Raw genomic sequence first — 20,711 nt, forward strand, 5'->3', positions numbered from 1 at the left:
TTTAGCGTCAGATAAAAACCTGCTAAACTGTTGAAGTCATAATAAAATCTTTTGGATTTATTAAATTTTTTTGTATTTACAGCTAAGTCTATTCTGTATCTATGAAAGAGTTGTCCCCACAGTGTGATCAACTCTCCTCTCCCAGGAATCCTTGTGCAGTTTTCTACAAACAACGGTGTGCAGTGGCAGTTCCTGAGGGAGCTCGACTTCAGCTCCTTCCTCGAGCCTCAGGTGGTCACCATCGAGCTGCCACCTGCAGCGAAAACCTCCTACACAGTATTTCGGTGGTGGCAGCCACAGCAAGGTAAGTGCACGATTAACCACGACAGTAAAGCACATATTGAATTGCAATGTATTTTTGATGTTACAGTGATTATTTAGTTTTTCATATCTACTTCTTTCTTCCTCTCCTTTCTCGTAGGGAAACACTCTGCCCAGTGGGCGCTGGACGACGTTTTGATCGGTATGAACGACAGCTCCAGAACAGGTTTCCAAGACAAGTTCGACGGCACAACCCCACTGAGGCACAACTGGTACCGCGTCCAGGGTGGAGAGGTGACGGTGGACTGTTTGTCTCTGGACACAGCACTTACCTTCAACTCTGAGGCCATCGACAGTGAGTCATTATAACACATAACTGTTCACAGGCGCATGCACTCCCTCATTTAGAGACAAGGGCTTAGGACTACAGGGTTGTCAGTTTAAACTCCCACACTGGCGAGGAAATTGTATGCTCAGAAAGTGAGGGAGTAACTCAACACACCCTTAACAATCAGTGTCAGGTGGCGCCTGAGTAAGACACTTAACTTCAGTGAAGCTGCTGCATTTGTATGAGCAGCTGAGTATTGTGTGTTGAAGTGAATGAATGCAAAGTGGGATGTTACTACAGCTGGACGGCAGGATGAAAACAAAGGTCAACATATATATATACACATATGTGATTAGAGACTACAACCACAGACACACACTGTGATTTCACTCAGCCGTGCTCAAACAAACCACAGAAGAGGCTGTGCAGAGACATCACAGTCTTACACACACAACCGGCTGAAATTGAATCACCCATTTACTGCAGCGCACAGGGTCCTGCATTATGAATGAGGAGCAGACCTGATTGAACATCCTGCCTGTTATTTATGCCTGCACCAAGCTGTGAGCCGATTTACTTTGCACAAATATTGCATTACAACCGGGCTCATTCATTAGGCGCGCAAAGCAAGAGCGATTTGGCAACACATCGATAAACAAAGAGCTCCCGTGTGAACACATAGAGCATGTGGATGGTTTTTCCTATATGCGCTGAATCATACACACAATTCACACATAACTCAACAGTAACTATGACATTCAAGGTTGCATTGACTGTGATTTAGGAAAGAATTTATTTGACGTGGCACTGATGTGGAAATTAAATCAAATAAAGTCTTAAAGTAACTGAATTTTTTATGCACAGAAAAATATTCCATTTATGTGGTAACCAGGGGAGACTTCTAGCAGCTGAAACATGCTGATTTATAAACATGAGTCTTGTTAATGTACTTTGAGTAAAAAAACGTTAAATCGATAGCTGATGAGTCTCCACTTTCTCCCACTGTCAAGAAATGATCCAAAATATTCTAGAAACAAACACTGCAGTCAGGGGACGGAGCCTTGGTAGTGAGGCCCCCCCGTTACATTGACCGGACGAATCATGAATCAATCTTATCTGTCAATCATCCTGTTCAACCGTGTTTTTATAGCATCAAATAAGAAATTAAAACTTATAAGAAAAATGACCATCGAATTAGATAAGAACTACCTTCAATGACAGAAAACATTATATGACTTTTTAGCTTGGTCCATGTCCTATCAGCTAACATGGAAGAGGCAGGAGTTTTTGACAGAGACATGCAGCCAGCCACCAGGTGGTAATCAAGACACTTTGGCTTCACTTTGGTGGAGCTGTCATGTCATCCATCCGTCCACCAGTTATAATAAATACTTACAGATATAACGTTGCTGTCATGCTGTGTCTGCAGAGAAGCCGAGGTACGCAGAGAGCTGGGACTTTGAGGTGTCCGGCTCGTCTTTCCTGCAGTTCGAGCTGAGTATGGGATGCAGCAAGTCCACTTCCTTCTCCCACGGCGTGCGGCTGGAGTACTCCTCAGACTGCGGCCGTCACTGGTCTCTCCTCACTCCAGAGTGTGTGCCCCCAGCCATTGGGTGTGCCGGTTATACCCAGAGTTCCATCTATACCTCGACCCAGTACAAACACTGGAGGAGGATCACCGTCTATCTGCCCAGTGCTGCTAAGTATGTGTTTTATACATAAAAAAATGTGGACAGCATTTGCTCAAAGTACACAAACTGCTGAACCGACTGTTTGTTATAACTTCCTGTTGAATCTCCTTAGCTCCCCCAGAACCCGGTTCCGTTGGATCCAGACCCACTTCACCCCAGGAGCAGAGGGATGGGCTCTAGATAACGTGCTACTCGCCCCTGGCTGTCCCTGGATGTGCTCTGGACATGGTCTGTGTGACAATGGACGTTGTGTGTAAGTATAACATTTTTACATTTCTTTTTTTTTCTAAGTAAATGTTACGTACCCTTACCTTTTTCTCTCTTTCTCACACAGGTGTGACAAGGGTTATGGAGGCGCACACTGTGTGCCTTTAACTCCTCTGCCATCTGTGCTGAGGGAAGACTTTAATGAGAACCTGCAGCAGGAGACCTGGCCCGAGGTGTACGGAGCAGAGAGGGGAACTCTGAGCGGAGAGCCTCTTAAATCTGGCACTGCCCTCATCTTCAAAGGGGTAAGAGGTCTTGCTTATCATGCAGACTGCATCAAGAGGGGTAAAAATGCTGTTAAAAAAACTTCTTAAATCCTGTAAACCATGTTTGTTTGCAGGATGGTCTGCGAATGTTAGTGTCACGGGATCTGGACTGCACCAACACTCTCTACATTCAGTTCTCCTTCAAATTCATCACTAAAGGTTCCACTTCACTCTTTCATTTGTATTTGTGTAGCTATATTTCTGTGTGATTGATTAAAATGTGTATATATGTGTTTATTTCTCGAATATTGGTGTAACAGTTCATCTTGTGGCCTTTTCTTCAGGTGTCCCAGAGCGCTCCCACTCAGTGCTGCTGCAGTATTCGGTGAACGGAGGGATCAGCTGGCTGCTGCTGGATGAGTTTTACTTCCCAGCCTCCACTGACACTCTCTTCCTTCACCTGCCTCTGCCAGCCAGTGCTCAGACCAACGCCACCCGCTTCAGACTCTGGCAGCCGTACAACAGCGGTGAGTGGACACACTATTTGAAAGCAGTGTAAAACTCTCCTGACTGTTGTTCTCTCATGTTTCTGAACTGTCCTTCACTTTACATCTCTCCTCCCCTTAACACGTGGTCACATTTGCATGTTCCCATACACGGCCATCTCAAGGACAAATTTCCTCAGTCAGTGTGTAATAATCTCTTCAATATAATGCCCTTCAGGTAAGAAGGAGGAGGTGTGGGTGATAGATGATCTCATCATTGATGGCAGCTCCTTAAACAACCCACCAGTGGTGATAGACAGCTTTGATGAAGGCCCCAATGAGTCCAACTGGCTGTTCTTCCCCGGAGGAAACACTGGCCTCTACTGTCCCTACCAGAAGACTGGCCTGTAAGACAAAAACATCACTTACCCTCTTAATGACGTCAAAGGAGGTGTCGTGATTTGCATGTTTTGTTTTTGCGTCAACCCAAATTATGATAAAACTGTATTTGTGTGTGTGTCTGCTGCAGGGAGCAGGATGAGTCAGCCATGGTGTTTGTCTCCAGCGAGCTTGGAGAGCACTCTATTACCACCAGGGACATTGATGTAAATGAGAACACCATCATCCAGTTTGAGGTGAACAAACGAAGCCTTGATGACGTCTTCTCCAAAGCAGCAATGAAAATAATGATTAATTTAGGATGTTAATCATGGCTTATCATCCTTTTTAAAGTGGTTTGTATATTAATGTTTCTCCAGATTAATGTGGGCTGCACATCTGAGAGCTCCTCTGCCAACCCAGTGCGTCTTGAGTTCTCCCGGGACTTTGGTGCCACGTGGCATCTTTTGGTGCCTCTTTGTGCTGGAGGGCCACACCCCTCATCCCTGTGCTCCACAGAGCTCCACCCTGCAAGCATCTACTTCCCTGGCACAACTCAGGGCTGGAGGAGGGAGGTCATTCACTTTGGCAAGCTTCGCCTTTGTGGGTAAGGACGATACCTACAGCTGATGAGAAAAAGATAACAAGGGAAATCAGTTCAGGAAACACTTTAAATTGCTTCTTATATCATCTAATAGCATTTTCCCCTCCACACAGGTCTGTGAGGTTCCGTTGGTTCCAGGGTTTCTTCTCAACCGGCTCTGCTCCTCCAACATGGGCACTGGACAACATCTACATAGGCCCTCAGTGTCAGGACATGTGCAATGGCCACGGGGCTTGTATTGGTGGCTCCCACTGTGCATGTGACCCTGGCTATTCTGGACCAGACTGTTCGGTGCCTGACACCCCCAACCCTGACTTCCTCAAGGAAGACTTTGAAGGTACACTAACATGCAGGTGCTCAGTTCAGACACCTGGTACACACACATTGATGATCCATTTCAGGTCAGATCTCTAAAACCACTAGTGGCCTGGGACACATGTGAACACAAATGCACCCTGGGTCACATTGAAATTAAAATGTGATGCATGCTATTGGAGTTCAAAATAAACTGTAACACTCATACCATTAATAATATCTTCATAATTTTGATCATATATTTAGTTTTTCTTCTTTTTTTATATATAAGATATTGCAATATATATTTACACATTTTATGTATGCTTTGCAATAGTTTTAGATTGATTATAACTTTATTGAACCCATCTATTACTTTCCTCTATATACAATAAATGCTGAATTTATGATTGTGTGTTTTCTGTTTTGTTGCTTTCCTCGTGTGTGTTTGTGCCTCTAGGCGGAGCTGTGAATGCTGAGCGTTTCCAACAACTCAGCGGTGGTAAACCATCCAGGAAATGTGGCATCATGTCGAGTGGGAACCATCTGTTCTTCAGCGAGGACGGCCTGCGGATGTTGGTGTCTAATGACATGGACCTGTCAAATGCCAGGTAGAGCCATTGTCATACCATCAGGAAAACAGATGTTTATTACCAGCTTTACAACAAAATACCATTGTTGTTGTTGAATTTACAATTTTCAGTCGTCATCTCATGTTTTAATGTTCTCACTCTGTAGGTTTGTTCAGTTCTTCCTGCGTCTCGGCTGTGGGAAGGCGGCTCCAGACCCTCGCTCTCAGCCTGTCTTGCTGCAGTTCTCTGTAGACGGAGGTCTCACCTGGGGACTCCTCCAGGAGTTTCTCTTCAGTAACAACAGTAATCAGGCACGCCTGGTGGCCCTGGAGATCCCCCTGCGTGCCCGCGCATCATCCACTCGTCTCCGCTGGTGGCAGCCCTCTGAGAACGGACACTTTTATAGTCCATGGGTTATTGACCAGGTACGTTAGAACATCTGTCCAATCACAAGGCTTTTAATCATGGCTGCAACGCATTCCATGATTGCTTTAGATTGTTTCATTCCTCTGTCAAGCCCCATCTCCATTCCCTGCATCAACTATGCAATTCATCTTTGATTCCATAGGTGGTGGTAGGTGGAAGTGCTAGTGGCTGGGGACCTCTGGAAGATGACTTCTCCTCGATCGATGGCCGCTCGTGGCTCCTTCACCCTGGAGGAACCCGGATGCCTGTCTGTGGCTCTGATGGACCTGCTTTTGCATTCATAGAAAAGTCCAACACTCGCTATGCTGTGACCACTGACATCAGTTTGGGTCAAGACGCCTTCATCCAGTTTGAGTTTTCGGCTTCTTGCTCCGTCACCAACTCCTGCTACTGTAAGTAAAAATAAAAATTTGTGTTGCATCTTGTAGCCATCTTCTAATTTAATAATGAAATTATTATAATGATTTTAGTATTTGTTTGCAGATTGAATTCAAATAATTAAGTATTTGTATTTGTCTTCTCTCTATGCAGCTGTGGAGTTGGAGTATTCCCTGGATCTGGGTCTGACCTGGCAGCCTGTGGTCCGAGACTGTCTGCCCACGAGCCCTGACTGCTCCTCCTACACGCTGCAGAGGCTGCTAGTGTCTGACACGTTCAACAAGTGGGGACGCATCACCCTGCCGATCCCTTCATATGTCAGGTCAGCACTGTGCTCTACTTACACACAGGAACACACTCGTGCCACTTATAATCTGATACTACAGTATGTTACAAAAAATAAGTAAGACCTGTTTCAGCTGCTTCTATGAAAACACAGGGCTACAATATTGTGTTGACACAAATCCTTAAGTTCAACATCAGGATTTAACTTCATCTTTGTCACGTTTTTGTGACATAAATGTATTTCTGTAGGTCTCCAGCCACCAGGTTCCGTTGGTTCCAGCAGGCTCCCTTTGACAAGCAGCAGACGTGGGCTCTGGATAACCTCTACATTGGAGACGGCTGCCCGGACATGTGCTCTGGACACGGCCGCTGCCAACAGAGCTCCTGTGTGTAAGTACCAGCAGCTGTTGGCAATGAGCAGTGAGATGCGAATGAGAACTTGAAAGTATTGGGGCAAAACAGCCAAAATTCTATTGAAGTTCAAATAATTTATGTGCAGACAGTTTTTATTGCATTTTATTGTTTGTACTTGATGTTTTTATTCAATCACATAAAGCTATTTATCTTTTTATTGCAACATTAAAGCCAATAAATGAACAGATTAATCACAAACATGATGGCCACTTTATCTTTGAATATGATTATTTGCATCTGACTCATCCGTCCTCCAGGTGTGACCCAGAGTGGGGCGGAGAGTACTGTGACGAGCCCGTGGTTCCTCTGCCGTCCCAGCTGAAGGACAGCTTCAGCCGAACTCCCTCACTCAGCCACTGGCACATTCTCACTGGTGGGAAGCTCAGCACGGTGTGTGGAGCCGTTGCCTCTGGTGCTGCCCTGCACTTCAGTGGCGTAAGTATACATCTGCCTCTGATTTTATTATTATTATGAAACTAACACATCCAGGGTGTAGTGAAGCATGAATTGCTTTAAATGGCATGTTCTAGCTGTCAAATTCAAAAATACAGTTTATAAAAATCCCCTGAAGCATGTTATATATGCACTGGTTTGTACAGATTGAAAGGCTCAATCCACATTTCTCTCAGACATTCTCCTCTTGAATGCTCTTGTTGTTTTATTGTCAGGGTCAGGATAACTATATGTGAACACCTTAGTAGAGAGTAAAAAAACGACTTCTTGAAGGAGAAGAACACTCAGTAGACTACACACCTCTTCCAAGGGCCATCAGTCCCCTTAATACACCACATTCAAATTGAATAGATTCAGATTTTTACTTGGATCTGCACCAATTGCACACATTCATAAATATCAGCCCCCTGAATATGACTGATTTTAATCAATATCCATGTATTATTCCCTGAGAAATTGGTAAAAATATTTTAAATTGTCCTACTTAATGAAAACAAACATCCTGGATCTGCCTCCTGATCAAGATCTGCAATAAATTGTAATGGCTCTTTCCCTGAGCATTACCATACCAGATCCCTCCAAGTTTTGTGGTAATATGTCCAGTAGTTTTGCATATTACTGACAAATATCAGACAGACGGACCCACCCTGACAAAAACATAACCTCCTTGGCGGAAGTAATTAATGCTGCAAGAGCACTGACCTGTGCTGATTTACTGGGGCAAACAGATAATAAAGAGATTGTTAGACAAGCCAGACATCTAATAACTTCTGAAAGATGTGGCCTCATGTATTGATCCATTGAAGAAAACACCACTAAGTAAGTAGATATCAGCCTTTATGTGCAGTTTAGCCTCTCAGGCATTTGCTGCAGGGCAGTATTGCAAATAGACACCATTGCCCGGCTGATGCTGATATGGAAAGACACCGTCAGAGAAGCCCCTCAAGACTGAAGGCCTTCAAGATAAATTGCTGGAGTGTTTGAAGTTGAAACTCAAGTCAGTTCTATTCATGAAATGTACTGATCATGCTTGAGACTTTGGGGTTTGAATTTAAATGGATGATCAGTAGAGAAATAAAGAAAGAGACTAGAGACCAGTGGACAGGCTTCCATCCATCTCAAGCATCCATCATTAACAGCTTCTCTTCATGTGTCTGTTCACAGAGTTGCAGCCGTCAGCTGGCGACAGTGGACCTGAACCTGACCAACGCCGAGTTCATTCAGTTCTACTTCATGTATGGCTGCATGATCCCACCTAGCAACCGTAACCATGGTGTACTCCTGGAGTACAGTTTGAATGGGGGAATCAACTGGCACCTACTGACAGAGATCTTCTACGATCTGTACACCAAGCCTGGGTGAGTGCTTCTTTTTCATCTGCCACACATGGAAATAACTACCTGTGTACAAGTAAGTGAAAAATTAAAACCTGTCACTTTCTGATCCGTCTTCAGGTTTGTGAATGTGCTGCTGCCCCCTGCTGCCCGGCAGGAAGGCGTGCGTGTGCGCTGGTGGCAGCCACAGCACGAGGGAGCAGACCACAGTGACTGGGCTCTGGATAACGTCCTCATCGCCGGCTCAGACCCGCGTGCACAGATCTCTGACACATTCGGAGGAGTGGCACTGCCCAACCACGAGAGAGCTCCGGCTGATGAGACCTCAGGGAAGATCGGTGAACTGAGCGAACAGGAGGAGACGCTCATCGGTATTTAAATCAAGTCTTGAATCTCAGTCTACTGAGCGCCTCATTACCTCTAGTTTGATTACCGATAACGCCAAACAGTCCCCTTATGAAACCACATTTAAAATCAATCAAGGGAATAAGAAATTCTTTGATCTGCCCCCTGATCCAGATCTTCATCAAAACTTTATTAGTTCTTCCTTGGTCCATGTCGCATCCTTCCACAAAGTTTCGTGAAAATCTGTTTTTGGGGTAATTTTGCAGGGTTGAAAACATACCCTTCTTAGTGGAGGCAACAATCTAACCTCATTTCTTATTACTTTAATGCTCAACATAACTTCTTAGCTCTATAAGTTTCTAATCGTTGTTTCTCTCTCTTCTCTCTCAGTGAGCGACCACTGGCTGTTCTCAGAGGACTGTGTAGTGCAGCGGTTCTGCAGCTCTCCTGATGGAGTGATGGTGTGTGGGAATGCTGATGGACGGGAGGTGTACGCGGTCACACACGATATCGTTCCCGACAAGGGCTGGGTCATGCAGTTCAAGGTAATTAATGAGCCCTGAAGTGGAAAAGGGAATATCTAGCATTTTTTGTTGTGTTGATCTCCTTTCATTCACAACCATGTGTCGTGTGATTTAGATCGCAGTAGGCTGCAGCGCGCCAGAGCGTCTTACAGACCGGCAAATTCATGTCCAGTACTCAGTTGATTTTGGAGTGACCTGGAAATACCTAATGGCCCAGTGCCTGCCTGCCGATCCCCGCTGTGGAGGTCAGGTCTCACAGCCGTCAGTCTTCTTCTCTGCTGAAGGATGGAAGAGAGCCGTCTATCCCTTGCCTGACAGCCTTGCTGACACGTGAGTCATTCTACCTCAGATCTGCCTCATAAGCACACAAAACACTGAGTCCTCTTTCATATTTAATGGTACTACCGTTGCATGCTTGTCCTAAATTATTGATCGAAACAAATTAGAGTCCTCACGTAAATTATTAAAACCACTGTCTTATAAATCTTGAAAATGGTGTGTATGTTGTTCAACTAACCTGTCCTGTGTGTTTCTCAGTGCGGTGCGGTTCCGGTTCTACCAGCAGCACTCAGACATTCAGTGGGGTGTGGAGAACTTTTACATCGGCCCAGCGTGCCACAGCCACTGTGGGGGTCACGGGGACTGTCTGGATAAGCGCTGCCTCTGCGACCCAGGCTTCACCGGACCAAACTGCTACGCCAGCACTGCTCTTAAGGTAGGTGATTCTGGTTCTCATTCGGTCTTACGTTGTCTTGTTAAAAAACAGATGAGAAGAGAGTTTGACGATGAGAATATACCTGTTTTGAGATGATCCCTGTTTCAGAATCTGTGTCTTTTTCCCTCTAGGCGTCTCTAAAGGAGCGTTTTGACTGGGAAGGGGCAGCAGGACCCCAGTGGCAGGTGCTGGAAGGCGGTCGGCCCTGCACAGACTGTGGTGTGCTGGTAGAAGGGACGGCCCTGTACTTTGGAGGAGCTGATGCCAGACAGGCTGTCACTGCGGATTTGGACCTTCGCGGAGCCAAGTCAGTACACAACTTCAGATGTTTTCTGCCTATCTTTGAAGGAAACTAATTATATATTAATACATATATTCAGGTTCAGGTTTTGATTTGGGTAATTACTTAAAAAGGTTTACATGCTCATATGTTCAGAAAACACAACAGTCTCCTGAAACCCTCTATTACTGCAGCGCCTCTTAATTATAGCTCCTGTCTCTTAAAGGCCCCTCTCCTTCCTTGGCCTTTTTAATTTCCGATACAAACATAATAAAACTCGTATATCAAACAAGACTAAAGGGAAAAACTGACAAGGAATAATATGCCTGGTTTAAATCTTCAGGTAAATTATAAACTGTGTGTTTTGTGGACAGGTTTGTGGAGTACTGGGCCAGGATTGGCAGTGAAGATAACATGACCATGTGCCATCGTCCGACGTGTCGTAAAGAGGGAGTGTTGCTGGATTACTCTACTGACGGAGGTAAAAACAACAAGAACAACACACATTACATTGTGTGTTGATCTATTTTTCATCTTCTTGTCTGTTTCTTTTTTCATACTGTCCACATTGTTTCCTCAGGTGTTTCCTGGACGCTGCTGCATGAGATGGACTATCTGAAGTACGTGTCAGTGAGGCGAGACTATATTGTTCTTCCGGAGGGAGCTCTGACCAATGCTACTCGCCTCCGCTGGTGGCAGCCATTCACCATTTCCTCTGGCCTGGCCAGCCCCAGCCTGGAAAGAGCCCAGTGGGCTATAGATAATATCTTGGTGGGGGGGTCAGACATCAACCCTCCCACCCTGCTAGACACTTTTGATGACGGTGAGTTTGTACGTGCCGAAATAATCAGAGCCGAACAACTAACTGAGTCTTCAGGAAATTAATTGGACTCTTCCTCCTCTTCTGGTTTGGTTGTCTTTCATCAGAGGGAGTGTCTCATGAGGAAAGCTGGAGTTTCTACCCCAACGCTGTACGCACAGCTGGCTTTTGTGGAAACCCATCATTTCACTTGTACTGGCCAAACAAGAATCAGGACAGGACACACAACATCCTGGCCACTCGGGAGCTCATAGTGCAACCTGGATATATTTTACAATTCAAGGTATGGTACTGCCAGAGAGCCACAGGGCCTAATTGACAGCTGTGATTTGTCCTGTACACTGTGGCCTCAGTTCTTAACACCTTTCCTCCTGTTGCAGATTGTTGTTGGGTGTGAGGCAGACACCTGTGAGGATCATCACTCTGTCCTGCTGCAGTACAGAAAGGACGCAAGGTAAGAAAAACCAGATGAGAAACAAAGAACACTCGCTCATAATAATAAACCCACAGAGAGTTACCAGACTCTGCAGTTTCTCTTGTTCTTATCTTGTGTTGGACGTTCACTCACCCTGCTACAGTGTTGTTTGGGGGACAGTTGTTTTCAATAATACAGAGTTTAAACCTATTATACACTACCTGTCCTGTACCAAACAATAAAAGGCAGCAAAAAGTACCTGACTCATTGAACATCCTGTTACAAAGTATATATACTGTTTACTCTGTTTTAACTATGTATACTCTGTTCACATTGTATATATGTTATATCTTTCTCCCTGCCTTCATGTTATCCGCTTATTTATTTATTTTAAATTATGTATTGTTATTTTTAAGTATAGCCCTTACTTCTGTAATCCAGCAAATTCCCAATAGTGTGACTAATTCAGGCTTATCTTATTTTTCTTATCTCATCTCATCTCAGCTCAGCTCAGCTTATCTCATCCGCTTAATTGACCTTCACTTAACTTTCCACTAATTACAAGTGGCAAAAATAAATTATTGCAGATTTAAGGGGAACGTTCCACCAAGTTATAAAACAAGTATTTACAACATATTTTGATGTGTCTTTGTTTATCTTCCGCACTTATTACGACACAGCTTTAAGAATACTCACATTTCAACTCGTGGATTTTGTTCATAGGAACTATTTTACATGGACTTCTCTTTCCCCTCAGGTCGGATTCGTGGCAGTTGGTACAGTCGGAGTGCCTCCCCTCGTCAGTCAACAACGTGGGCTGCTCTCCCTTCCAGTTCCACGAGTCCACCATATACAGTCCGGTCAACAGCTCAGCATGGACAAGAGTCACTGTCCAGCTGCCAGACCATGTCTCCTCAGGGTAAAATTCTAACTTTACACATATATCCAGAACAATGATAATCGGTTTTTACACTTTTTATGATTTGTTGAATTTTTCCAGGGCGACCCAGTTTCGCTGGATTCAAAAGGAGGGGACAGGCGAGCGTCAGAGCTGGGGAGTGGACCATGTTTACATCGGAGAGGCCTGCCCGGGGCTCTGCAGTGGCCACGGCTACTGTACAAGCGGAGTGGTCTGCATCTGTGATGAGGGATACCATGGTGGGCCACAAACACCTTATTACATTCAAACAACTTTATATTTTCAACTTTTAAACAAAGATTTTTTTCATCAACACTCAAAGTTTTAGACAGCTCTACTATTGAGCTCCGTTATCCAGCACTTTCGCCTTGATAATCCGGATTCTCCCTCTCCTGCGTCATCTCCCCCGATCAGGTGATGACTGCTCCCTCTCCAGCAGTGACCTGCCCAGCTCCATCAAGGACAACTTTGAGTCGGGCAGTGTGTCTCAGGAGAGCTGGCAGCTGATCCAGGGCGGTGGAGTCGGCAGCGGCTGCGGGCAGCTGTCACCGCACGCCCACGGAGACTCACTCTACTTCAATGGCTGTAAGATGAGGCAGGCAGTGACTAAACCACTGGACCTCACAAGAGCCAGGTACAGGTACTACCGAAACATAGTGCACACAAACATGCAGCTACATAGAACTTACAGCTTTGCCAAATTACCTGTAGTGTCATTGTCTGTATTAACAACCTATAACGCTTTATGTTTCTAACCTCTCCTTTACCTTCCTTCTCTGTGCCCCTGCAGTAAGATCATGTTTGTGCTGCAGATAGGCAGTGTGGCACAGACAGAGAGCTGTAACATAGCTCTGGATCAGGCTGACACAGTGGATAGAGCCGTGCTGCTGCAGTACAGCGTCAACAACGGAGTGAGCTGGCATGTCATCGCCCAGCACCAGCCCAAAGACTTCATAAAGGCCCAGAGAGTCTCCTACAACATTCCACTGTGAGTGGCACACAGAGACATGCAGATTAGACTCTCAGTTTAAAGCAGCACTGTGTAACTTTCCCTGAGTGATTAAGTGGTTTTCATTTTAGAGAAACAACAAAGCTTATCAATCACTGTACTGTTTAGACCCGCTCACTGAACTGAAACACAACTGATGCTGGAGATCACGATATTCCTCATGATCTCCAGCATCAAAATATCTGGATAATGATATCTGGAGATGATACAAAATACATCATTATTTTGTATCATCTCCAGCATGATCACTGCTGGAGATCATGATATTCCTCATGATTAAAAGAAGATATTCCTCATGATCTCCAGCTTCCTGAACCTGTAAAAATTATACCGAACTCTGTTAAGAGAAAAGTTTCCTCTCTGAATATTGCTAATAAACACTGTTTTTTACTGACTTCATTGACCTTAAATATGCTGGGTCTGATACTGGTAAATGTTAACGATGACAAGCTATAACTTTTATAAATGGTACCTTATTAAACCAATATAGAAAACATCATTAGGTTGTTTTGAAGCTACAGCAGTAAAACACTGGCATGTGTGTTGACCCTTGCTGACCTTTCAATGTTCCCATGGTCTCTCCAGAGAGGCGAGGGTCAAAGGGGTGATGATGCGATGGTGGCAGCCACGCCACGAGGGCGCAGGACACGACCAGTGGGCGTTGGACCATGTGGAAGTCGTTCTGTGAGTACCCAATACCCAGCAGGCCCCCCGGCCCCCCCCAGGCCGGCCCCGAACAGAGCCCTTAATCTGCCCCATCTCCACCTCTGCCCCAGCCTCACCCGTAAAAAAAATAATCCCATATACTCCACACAAACACTGAGATGCAGTATATGGACAAATAAAACTGCAAAACACATCCACCTGCGTGCCGCTGACCAACTACAACAAACGCCGCTCAGCGCTCGCTCGTTAGAAACGGTCATCGCAGCTTCTGAGGTCAGGCAAGCAGGGTAGACAAATGACTGCAGTGTGCTTTGCTGTGATGGGTTCTGTCTGTGGATGGCTGCTCTGTGTCTGACAGATCAACTCCTGCTGTCAAATCCTCCTATTTTCAGTGTCTGGCAGAACACATGCATCTTCCAAATGAACAATTTGTACAGAATTATTATCTGCAAGCTTTCAGAAGAAGTGCACAAATAAGTGGATTGAAGACTCCATCCGTTTCTGTATAGGTATCTAACGTTGAGTATAAATGAGCCAGTAGATGTCATCATCATTATGATAAGTTTAATCATTAACTTTTTTATAAATAACTATGAATAAAAACCAAAAACACAAATATAACCAAATATATAGAGCTTGAAATAATACAGCATTCTTTTCTGTACTTGAACAAACACGAATAAACGTATTGGCAATGATTAGCGCTGAATCCGATATGTCTGTGAAAAGTTCATATTGGCTTTATGGTTTTTTAATGAGTCAATTGATGAATCAATCAGGCTCTGAACCAAGAATACAGAAATAGTGAAGGTGACCTCACATCTCTGAGAGAGTGTCTTGAAATGGCATATTTTAGTTTTGTACTTTTCATGTAGATTCCATGCAAAAGTTTTCCCAACATTTCTTTCTACAGGAAAAAAATAACAATTAGATTTGATGCAACTTAAAAAGCATTGTAGTTCTCAGCCTCCAGCAGTGATAGATTCTGTCGGGCACTGAAGATATGAAGATGGCCTCAGCTAACATGTTCTTAACATGGCAATATCATCAAGCGTTCTGAATGCATTTCCTGCACGTTGCTGTGGGTCTCAGAGCAATGCTGATTGTTCATTTCAATGTGTACCCGATGCATTTCAAATGCTGCGCACAACAGTTGTGTCAGGCGTGCTGATATTTCATGTTCAGATGCACACACACACACACACACACAGTTTAACACACACTCACGCCTAACCTGAGCTGTGCCCTGGTCTATGTGGCCGTGACCTGCCCCACTCCTCACCCTCCCTCCCCTCGCACTTGCACGGTTTTCGACAGTGTCTGCTGAAAAGAGTTCTCCGTGATCCTCAAACTTTGCTCTGTTGTTTATTTCTCTCTGTTCACCACTCCTCCTCCGCTCCTTCACACATTCCTCCTCTCACTCCTACACCCACTCAATCTTTTCTTTTTATTGCTCCATGTGCCTCTCCTCCCTGCCGCTTAATGTCACCGCTGTGTTCGATCACTCCTCTGCTTGTGCCGCCTCGTATCCGACCTTACGCCATCCTCCTCCTCCTCCTCCTCCTCCTCCTTCTCTGTCCCTCCTCAAATCTCTTTCCCTATTTTCTTTTCCTCTGTACGACAACGGATGGATTTCTGATGTATATCTTGCTCTCTTTCTACACCTCTAACATTTTTCTCACCATCCCTTCATCTTTGTGACATCCTTTTTTTCTGTCTCTCACTGTTTACTCTTTTGCCGTCTTTCACGTTCTCTTATTTCTTCATCATTTGTCTCCTCCTGCTAACGTTCACTCCTTCGTTGAACCTCTGACTCTCTTTCCACCTCTTCTCTTTCTCCTCTCCTCCTCCTCACTCTGGGCCCCTGCCTCCCCAGGCCGGGGCTCCTCCCCTCCCAGACCTTTCTGCGAGACAGCAGTCCCCTCCTCCTGCCTCCCCCCTCTCGCGCTCTAACCTCTGCTCTCTTCTGTATTCTGCTCCCTCTGGCATGGCTGTAGTGTCAGGTAAGTTATCCGCCTCTTCCTGAATTCAGCCCCCTCCCTACCTCCCTCACCCTCCTGCCAAACCATCTCTTCTCTCTCCCCCCCCCTGTCACACTGCGCTAAACCTCCCACAATTTCACCGACGCACACAACCCCCACCTCATTATTACCACAGTCATCGCCATACCCTCGGCTTAAAATCGAGCACCAGGCGATTCAACATGCAGACCAGCTGTTCCCCAGGTGGAGGTTCGCTGATCAAAATTATCCACAGATCAACACTATATAATATAAATATAAACCATTTAGTTTGACAGGTGACAGCAATTTTTTTATCGCCCTTTTTCCCCCCTAAAACGATTCGACACAAAGTCACCGGATGAGAACAGCTTCCCATTAAATTGCGTTGATTCTAAATGTGTCCTCTAGGCCTTTTAAATGCACTACACACACACACACACAGAGGTGTTACTGGTTCTGTGTTTGTGTTTATATGTGTGATGTAATCCATCACATTACCTGTTCCTGTTTGTTCTGTTCTGGCTACAACCCCTGCTACAGCAAACACATACTGTATATTTCACTGATCCTAATTGAAAAATAGCACTCAGGAGAGCACATACCTCCATCAAGGCCCAAGCGTTCCCTTAAATCCAATCAAGCTGCACCAAATTCCACACACTCAGATATACCAGTTGTCTAAGGCTACATCCACAGTACTAAGTTTTCATTTCAAATCAGCATAACTCTGCTACGGATGGTGCTTCCTCACCAACTCTCCAGTGCTGAAATTCAAGTGTGGACGAGCAGAAACTGAGATGTGGGAAATGATAGAAAAGCCGACACTCACAACCTCTTGCTGATTGGGTTTTTTCAGTCATGTCTTAATCTTAGCTTGTTCGCCAGGCTCCTATCTAGGGTTGCAAAATTCTGGGAATATGCAAAGTTGGAAACTTTCCATGGGAATATACGGGAATATACGGGAATATACGGGAATATACGGGAATTAAGGGGAATTAACAGGAATTAACGGGAAATGTTGCGGGTAATTTATACTAACTGTATTTACCTTGTCATATACAGACATAAATATAAACATTTTGTTTTGTCATAGGCTGATTTGAGCCCTGAGGAAACTCTGGGCACTTGACTATATGCTTCGGCATCGTTGTGTCATTCTTAACATAGGTCTTTGCACAGTATTTTCAAATGTACACAGCCTTTCCTTCAACATTGGATGGGGTGAAATGCCTCCACACATGAGATAGTGCACGTGGCATTGTTCTGTAGAATAAGATGAGAAAAAATGCAATGCCAGAGATATAAATAGTTAGCCAAACAATTGGAATCGTCTGTAAAAATATTTTATAATTGATGGATAAATCAATGGAAATAGGCTAGATGAACAGATGAACAATCCTCAATCAGCATGCTAATATATTTTCCCCAGTAATATCATCGAAACCTGACTAGTCCTGCACACTACAGCAGGCCTCAATAGCCCTGCTGTAGTGTGAAGGATGCTGGGAGTTATCTGTGCATGTGATGGAAGAATGCACAGTGGAGGGTTGAAATGCAATGTGCAGTGTGTGCTGATTCCCATACATCTTTAAAATAGAGTTTTGAATGATGTTTTTATTGCTCAGAGTTTAATTTGCGTGTTTTTGTTTTTTTTTCAAAATTCCCCAAATTCCCGAGCTTAACTTCTCATGGAAAGTTTCCGGAAAGTTTCCGGAAATTTACCAGAAACTTTCCGCCCCTTTGCAACCCTACTCCTATCACATGACCCCTTTTCCAGAAGAAAACAACCGAGATTAGTCTCGGCTAGAACGCAACATGGATAATCAATAACAAGCGTGACTTTTGGCTGTTGCACAGATCATGATATGCGTTTTTAGTCGGGTTACTTTGGACAGGGATTAAAACTGAGCCAGAGGGATTGTGTGGACTTGAGTTAAAGTAGTTGTATAGACGTAGCCTAAATGGGCCTTTTTCTTTTTTCATATCCATGAATTATTCTCTGAGAAATCCACGACAGGCCCATCTCACAATTTTAACGAAAGTGACAAACAAATACTGGCATTGCCCCTTGATCTAGATCTGCATCAAAATGGAATGGGACCAGTACTGAATTATTGGTTAATCTTACTCACAAACAAACTAACAAACCAACCAACAAACAGACCGGGGGTTTATCTCACTCTTTTGTTAGCCCATTCACATCCCAAAATCAATCGCTGTTTACAAATGAGTTTCATTGGACCAACAACCTCCATCCAGCTCCTTGCATGGCTTTGTGGACCAACTGTTGTGACAGCTCAGCATTCCCTTTTCACTCATGGCTGTGGGACTGTCAGAGGACAACAGCACATGACCCTGAGCCGGGAGCTCCCTCCTCACTGGCTCTCTGACCCGTTCAGACCTGATGTTATCATCCGTCCTAGGTGATCCAATCACACGTGGTCAATGCTAAGTTCAGGTCTAGATGAACCCAAACACATCCTCAGTGCATCTTCAGATCCAATCACAAAAAGCTCATTGGGATGTGGTCCTGAACGCATGTGTTGGAGGACCGCCCACTTCACTAACATCTTCTGACCTGTCGCAGTTTCTCAATGAGTCAAATGTATATCTTTATGCTTCTCAGTGCCCATACGATCAGATGGTTGTGGCCACAATATCAACACTGACCAACACATATTCTCTCTATTTTTTTCAAATGGGTAAAGTCAGTGTCGATCTATGCAAATCATCAAATCTGTTCGCTCGATATATTCCTCTCTCTCTCTCCCACTCGCGCCAACAAACACAAACTGGGTAAAAACAACATAATTTGGTCTTCCAGAACACAAATGATGGGGACGTGATATCTGAGGGAGCTGGAGTCAAATTAGGACGCATTTCATTACCAGGTGTGAACAGACGAACTTAGCACTGCCCACTTGTGATTGGATCTCTCAGGGCGGACGTTGATATTAGGTCTGAACAGAGTCTCTGAGTTCTGACCTCATGTTAGGAACACACAACCAAACACACACACACACACACACACTTTCAAACGTAACAGTTTACCAGCCATCCCTCCCATCCCACCTCCACAGCCATCTCTCACTCACACACCCACACACATCATCCCCCTACCCGCCACCCCCCACCCTTCCTGAACCCCTGCTTCGCAGAGGCCCCTTGCCTGCCCTGGCTTCACTACTGGCTCACTGGCACCGCCCTGCTGGATGGAAGAGGCAATGAACAGGCTAAGCAAGCGAGATCTTCCGTAGCTTTTTCTGTGTCTCCTTAGTTTCGAAACCCACCCCCGTCTTCGCTCACGAGCCTTCACTCTCTTTAGTTCTTTTATGTTCCCCCGGTTTACTCTGACCTCAAACACTCATTGTTCCCCCTCTAGTGTCTGTGAAAGTTGATGTTTGTAAATATTGTGTTGCGTGTCTCGTCCTGTGACATGTGGTCTGCCATTATGTAGCTAGTCCTACTGCAATGTTCACTGTGTAGCCGCCTCTCATTCGTGCAGAACAAATTCAAGTTGTGTAGCGTAGCATCACCCATCCTCCGACCCACAAGACCCGTGCAGTGTTTGAGGTTTTGGCTGAAACATGTTTATTAATACCAGCATGATGAACCTGGATGTGTGAGAGAACACGACAGCCGACCAATCATGTGTTTGCGTGCATGGATTCAGAGTGTGTGCATGGAAAGGTGTGGATTCTTAGCGCCCTGTTCTCGGTCACTAACGCTCACACTCTCTCCCTTCTTCCCCTTTCACTGTGTTTTTATCCCCCCCTTCGCAGCACCCGCAAACAAAACTACATGATGAACTTTGCCAGACAGACCGGCGTGCGTCACTACTACAGCCGCAAGAGGCGGGCCCTGCGACTGCCTGCCTGAACCCGACCCAGAAGGGATCCGCTCTCTGACCTGCCAAGCACACATCGACCCGCCACGCACACATCCTGCTTTTCTCCTGACGACGTATCGCCCTGCTGAGTCCCATCCACCGGTGGACTCCAGTCAGCCTTAGACCCCCCGCCACCACCCATCTCGCCCTCTGCCCTCTGCCAGCAACACGGGCCATCCAGTCAGTTAACGCCGGCCCACCCGCGGCCTTCCCAAACACACGGGTTGGCGGGAATGAAACTCTGAGGAAAAGGAGTGAAGCAGACATTTTGTTAAGTTTTTTCTTTTTCGTGGATGGTCGGGGGGGTTTCTAGTTGTTTTCTAATTGTTGCCGTGGTCCCCGGTCCCCTCCCTCTGGCTAACCTCGCCCATCACTCCCCCTCCTCTCTCCTCACCCTGCTTTTCCTGCCACACTGTGAAATTAGAGAGATAAGAAAAAATAATATATCACTGCTGAACTGACCAGCCAATTGGAGAGTCGCCTCCCTGTGGAGCGGGAGCGGGGGGGGCGCACTCCACTCCACTGCCGCCAAACTAGTCCGTCAGGAGAAAGACCACAATGATGATGATGATGATGAAGACGATATCGACCCATGAAGAGGAAAACCGGTGATGATGAAGAAGAAGAAAAAAAAAGTACTGTGTTCTTGCTGTTCTGTGTGTCTGTGGGTTCTTTTCGTGATGAGTTGACTGTGATGTTCCGTTCACTCGTTCGTTCGTTTTCTACTAATTCATATGCTTTTAAGGTGGG

General features: G+C 45.2%; 1 protein-coding gene across 1 annotated transcript in view; it reads left to right on the plus strand.

Moving 5' to 3' along the window:
- reln (reelin) overlaps positions 1–20,711 on the plus strand; it is a 99,730-nt gene extending 79,019 nt beyond the window's left edge. The window contains exons 32-64 of the mRNA XM_061076671.1: positions 146–304; positions 422–616; positions 2,019–2,292; positions 2,393–2,533; positions 2,615–2,792; positions 2,888–2,972; positions 3,098–3,280; positions 3,477–3,645; positions 3,768–3,873; positions 3,997–4,223; positions 4,334–4,557; positions 4,975–5,125; positions 5,253–5,511; positions 5,655–5,904; positions 6,044–6,212; positions 6,425–6,565; positions 6,847–7,024; positions 8,207–8,400; positions 8,497–8,747; positions 9,112–9,266; positions 9,361–9,575; positions 9,783–9,960; positions 10,092–10,267; positions 10,615–10,721; positions 10,821–11,063; positions 11,168–11,343; positions 11,441–11,514; positions 12,233–12,394; positions 12,476–12,633; positions 12,809–13,028; positions 13,185–13,382; positions 13,989–14,087; positions 19,855–20,711. Of these exons, the coding sequence (XP_060932654.1) occupies positions 146–304; positions 422–616; positions 2,019–2,292; positions 2,393–2,533; positions 2,615–2,792; positions 2,888–2,972; positions 3,098–3,280; positions 3,477–3,645; positions 3,768–3,873; positions 3,997–4,223; positions 4,334–4,557; positions 4,975–5,125; positions 5,253–5,511; positions 5,655–5,904; positions 6,044–6,212; positions 6,425–6,565; positions 6,847–7,024; positions 8,207–8,400; positions 8,497–8,747; positions 9,112–9,266; positions 9,361–9,575; positions 9,783–9,960; positions 10,092–10,267; positions 10,615–10,721; positions 10,821–11,063; positions 11,168–11,343; positions 11,441–11,514; positions 12,233–12,394; positions 12,476–12,633; positions 12,809–13,028; positions 13,185–13,382; positions 13,989–14,087; positions 19,855–19,951 (5,792 nt within the window). The 3' untranslated portion in view covers positions 19,952–20,711. The remainder of the gene's footprint in view (positions 1–145; positions 305–421; positions 617–2,018; positions 2,293–2,392; positions 2,534–2,614; positions 2,793–2,887; positions 2,973–3,097; positions 3,281–3,476; positions 3,646–3,767; positions 3,874–3,996; positions 4,224–4,333; positions 4,558–4,974; positions 5,126–5,252; positions 5,512–5,654; positions 5,905–6,043; positions 6,213–6,424; positions 6,566–6,846; positions 7,025–8,206; positions 8,401–8,496; positions 8,748–9,111; positions 9,267–9,360; positions 9,576–9,782; positions 9,961–10,091; positions 10,268–10,614; positions 10,722–10,820; positions 11,064–11,167; positions 11,344–11,440; positions 11,515–12,232; positions 12,395–12,475; positions 12,634–12,808; positions 13,029–13,184; positions 13,383–13,988; positions 14,088–19,854) is intronic.

The sequence above is a fragment of the Limanda limanda genome, chromosome 8 (genome assembly GCF_963576545.1).
Source record: "Limanda limanda chromosome 8, fLimLim1.1, whole genome shotgun sequence".
NCBI classification, from domain to species: Eukaryota; Metazoa; Chordata; class Actinopteri; order Pleuronectiformes; family Pleuronectidae; genus Limanda; species Limanda limanda.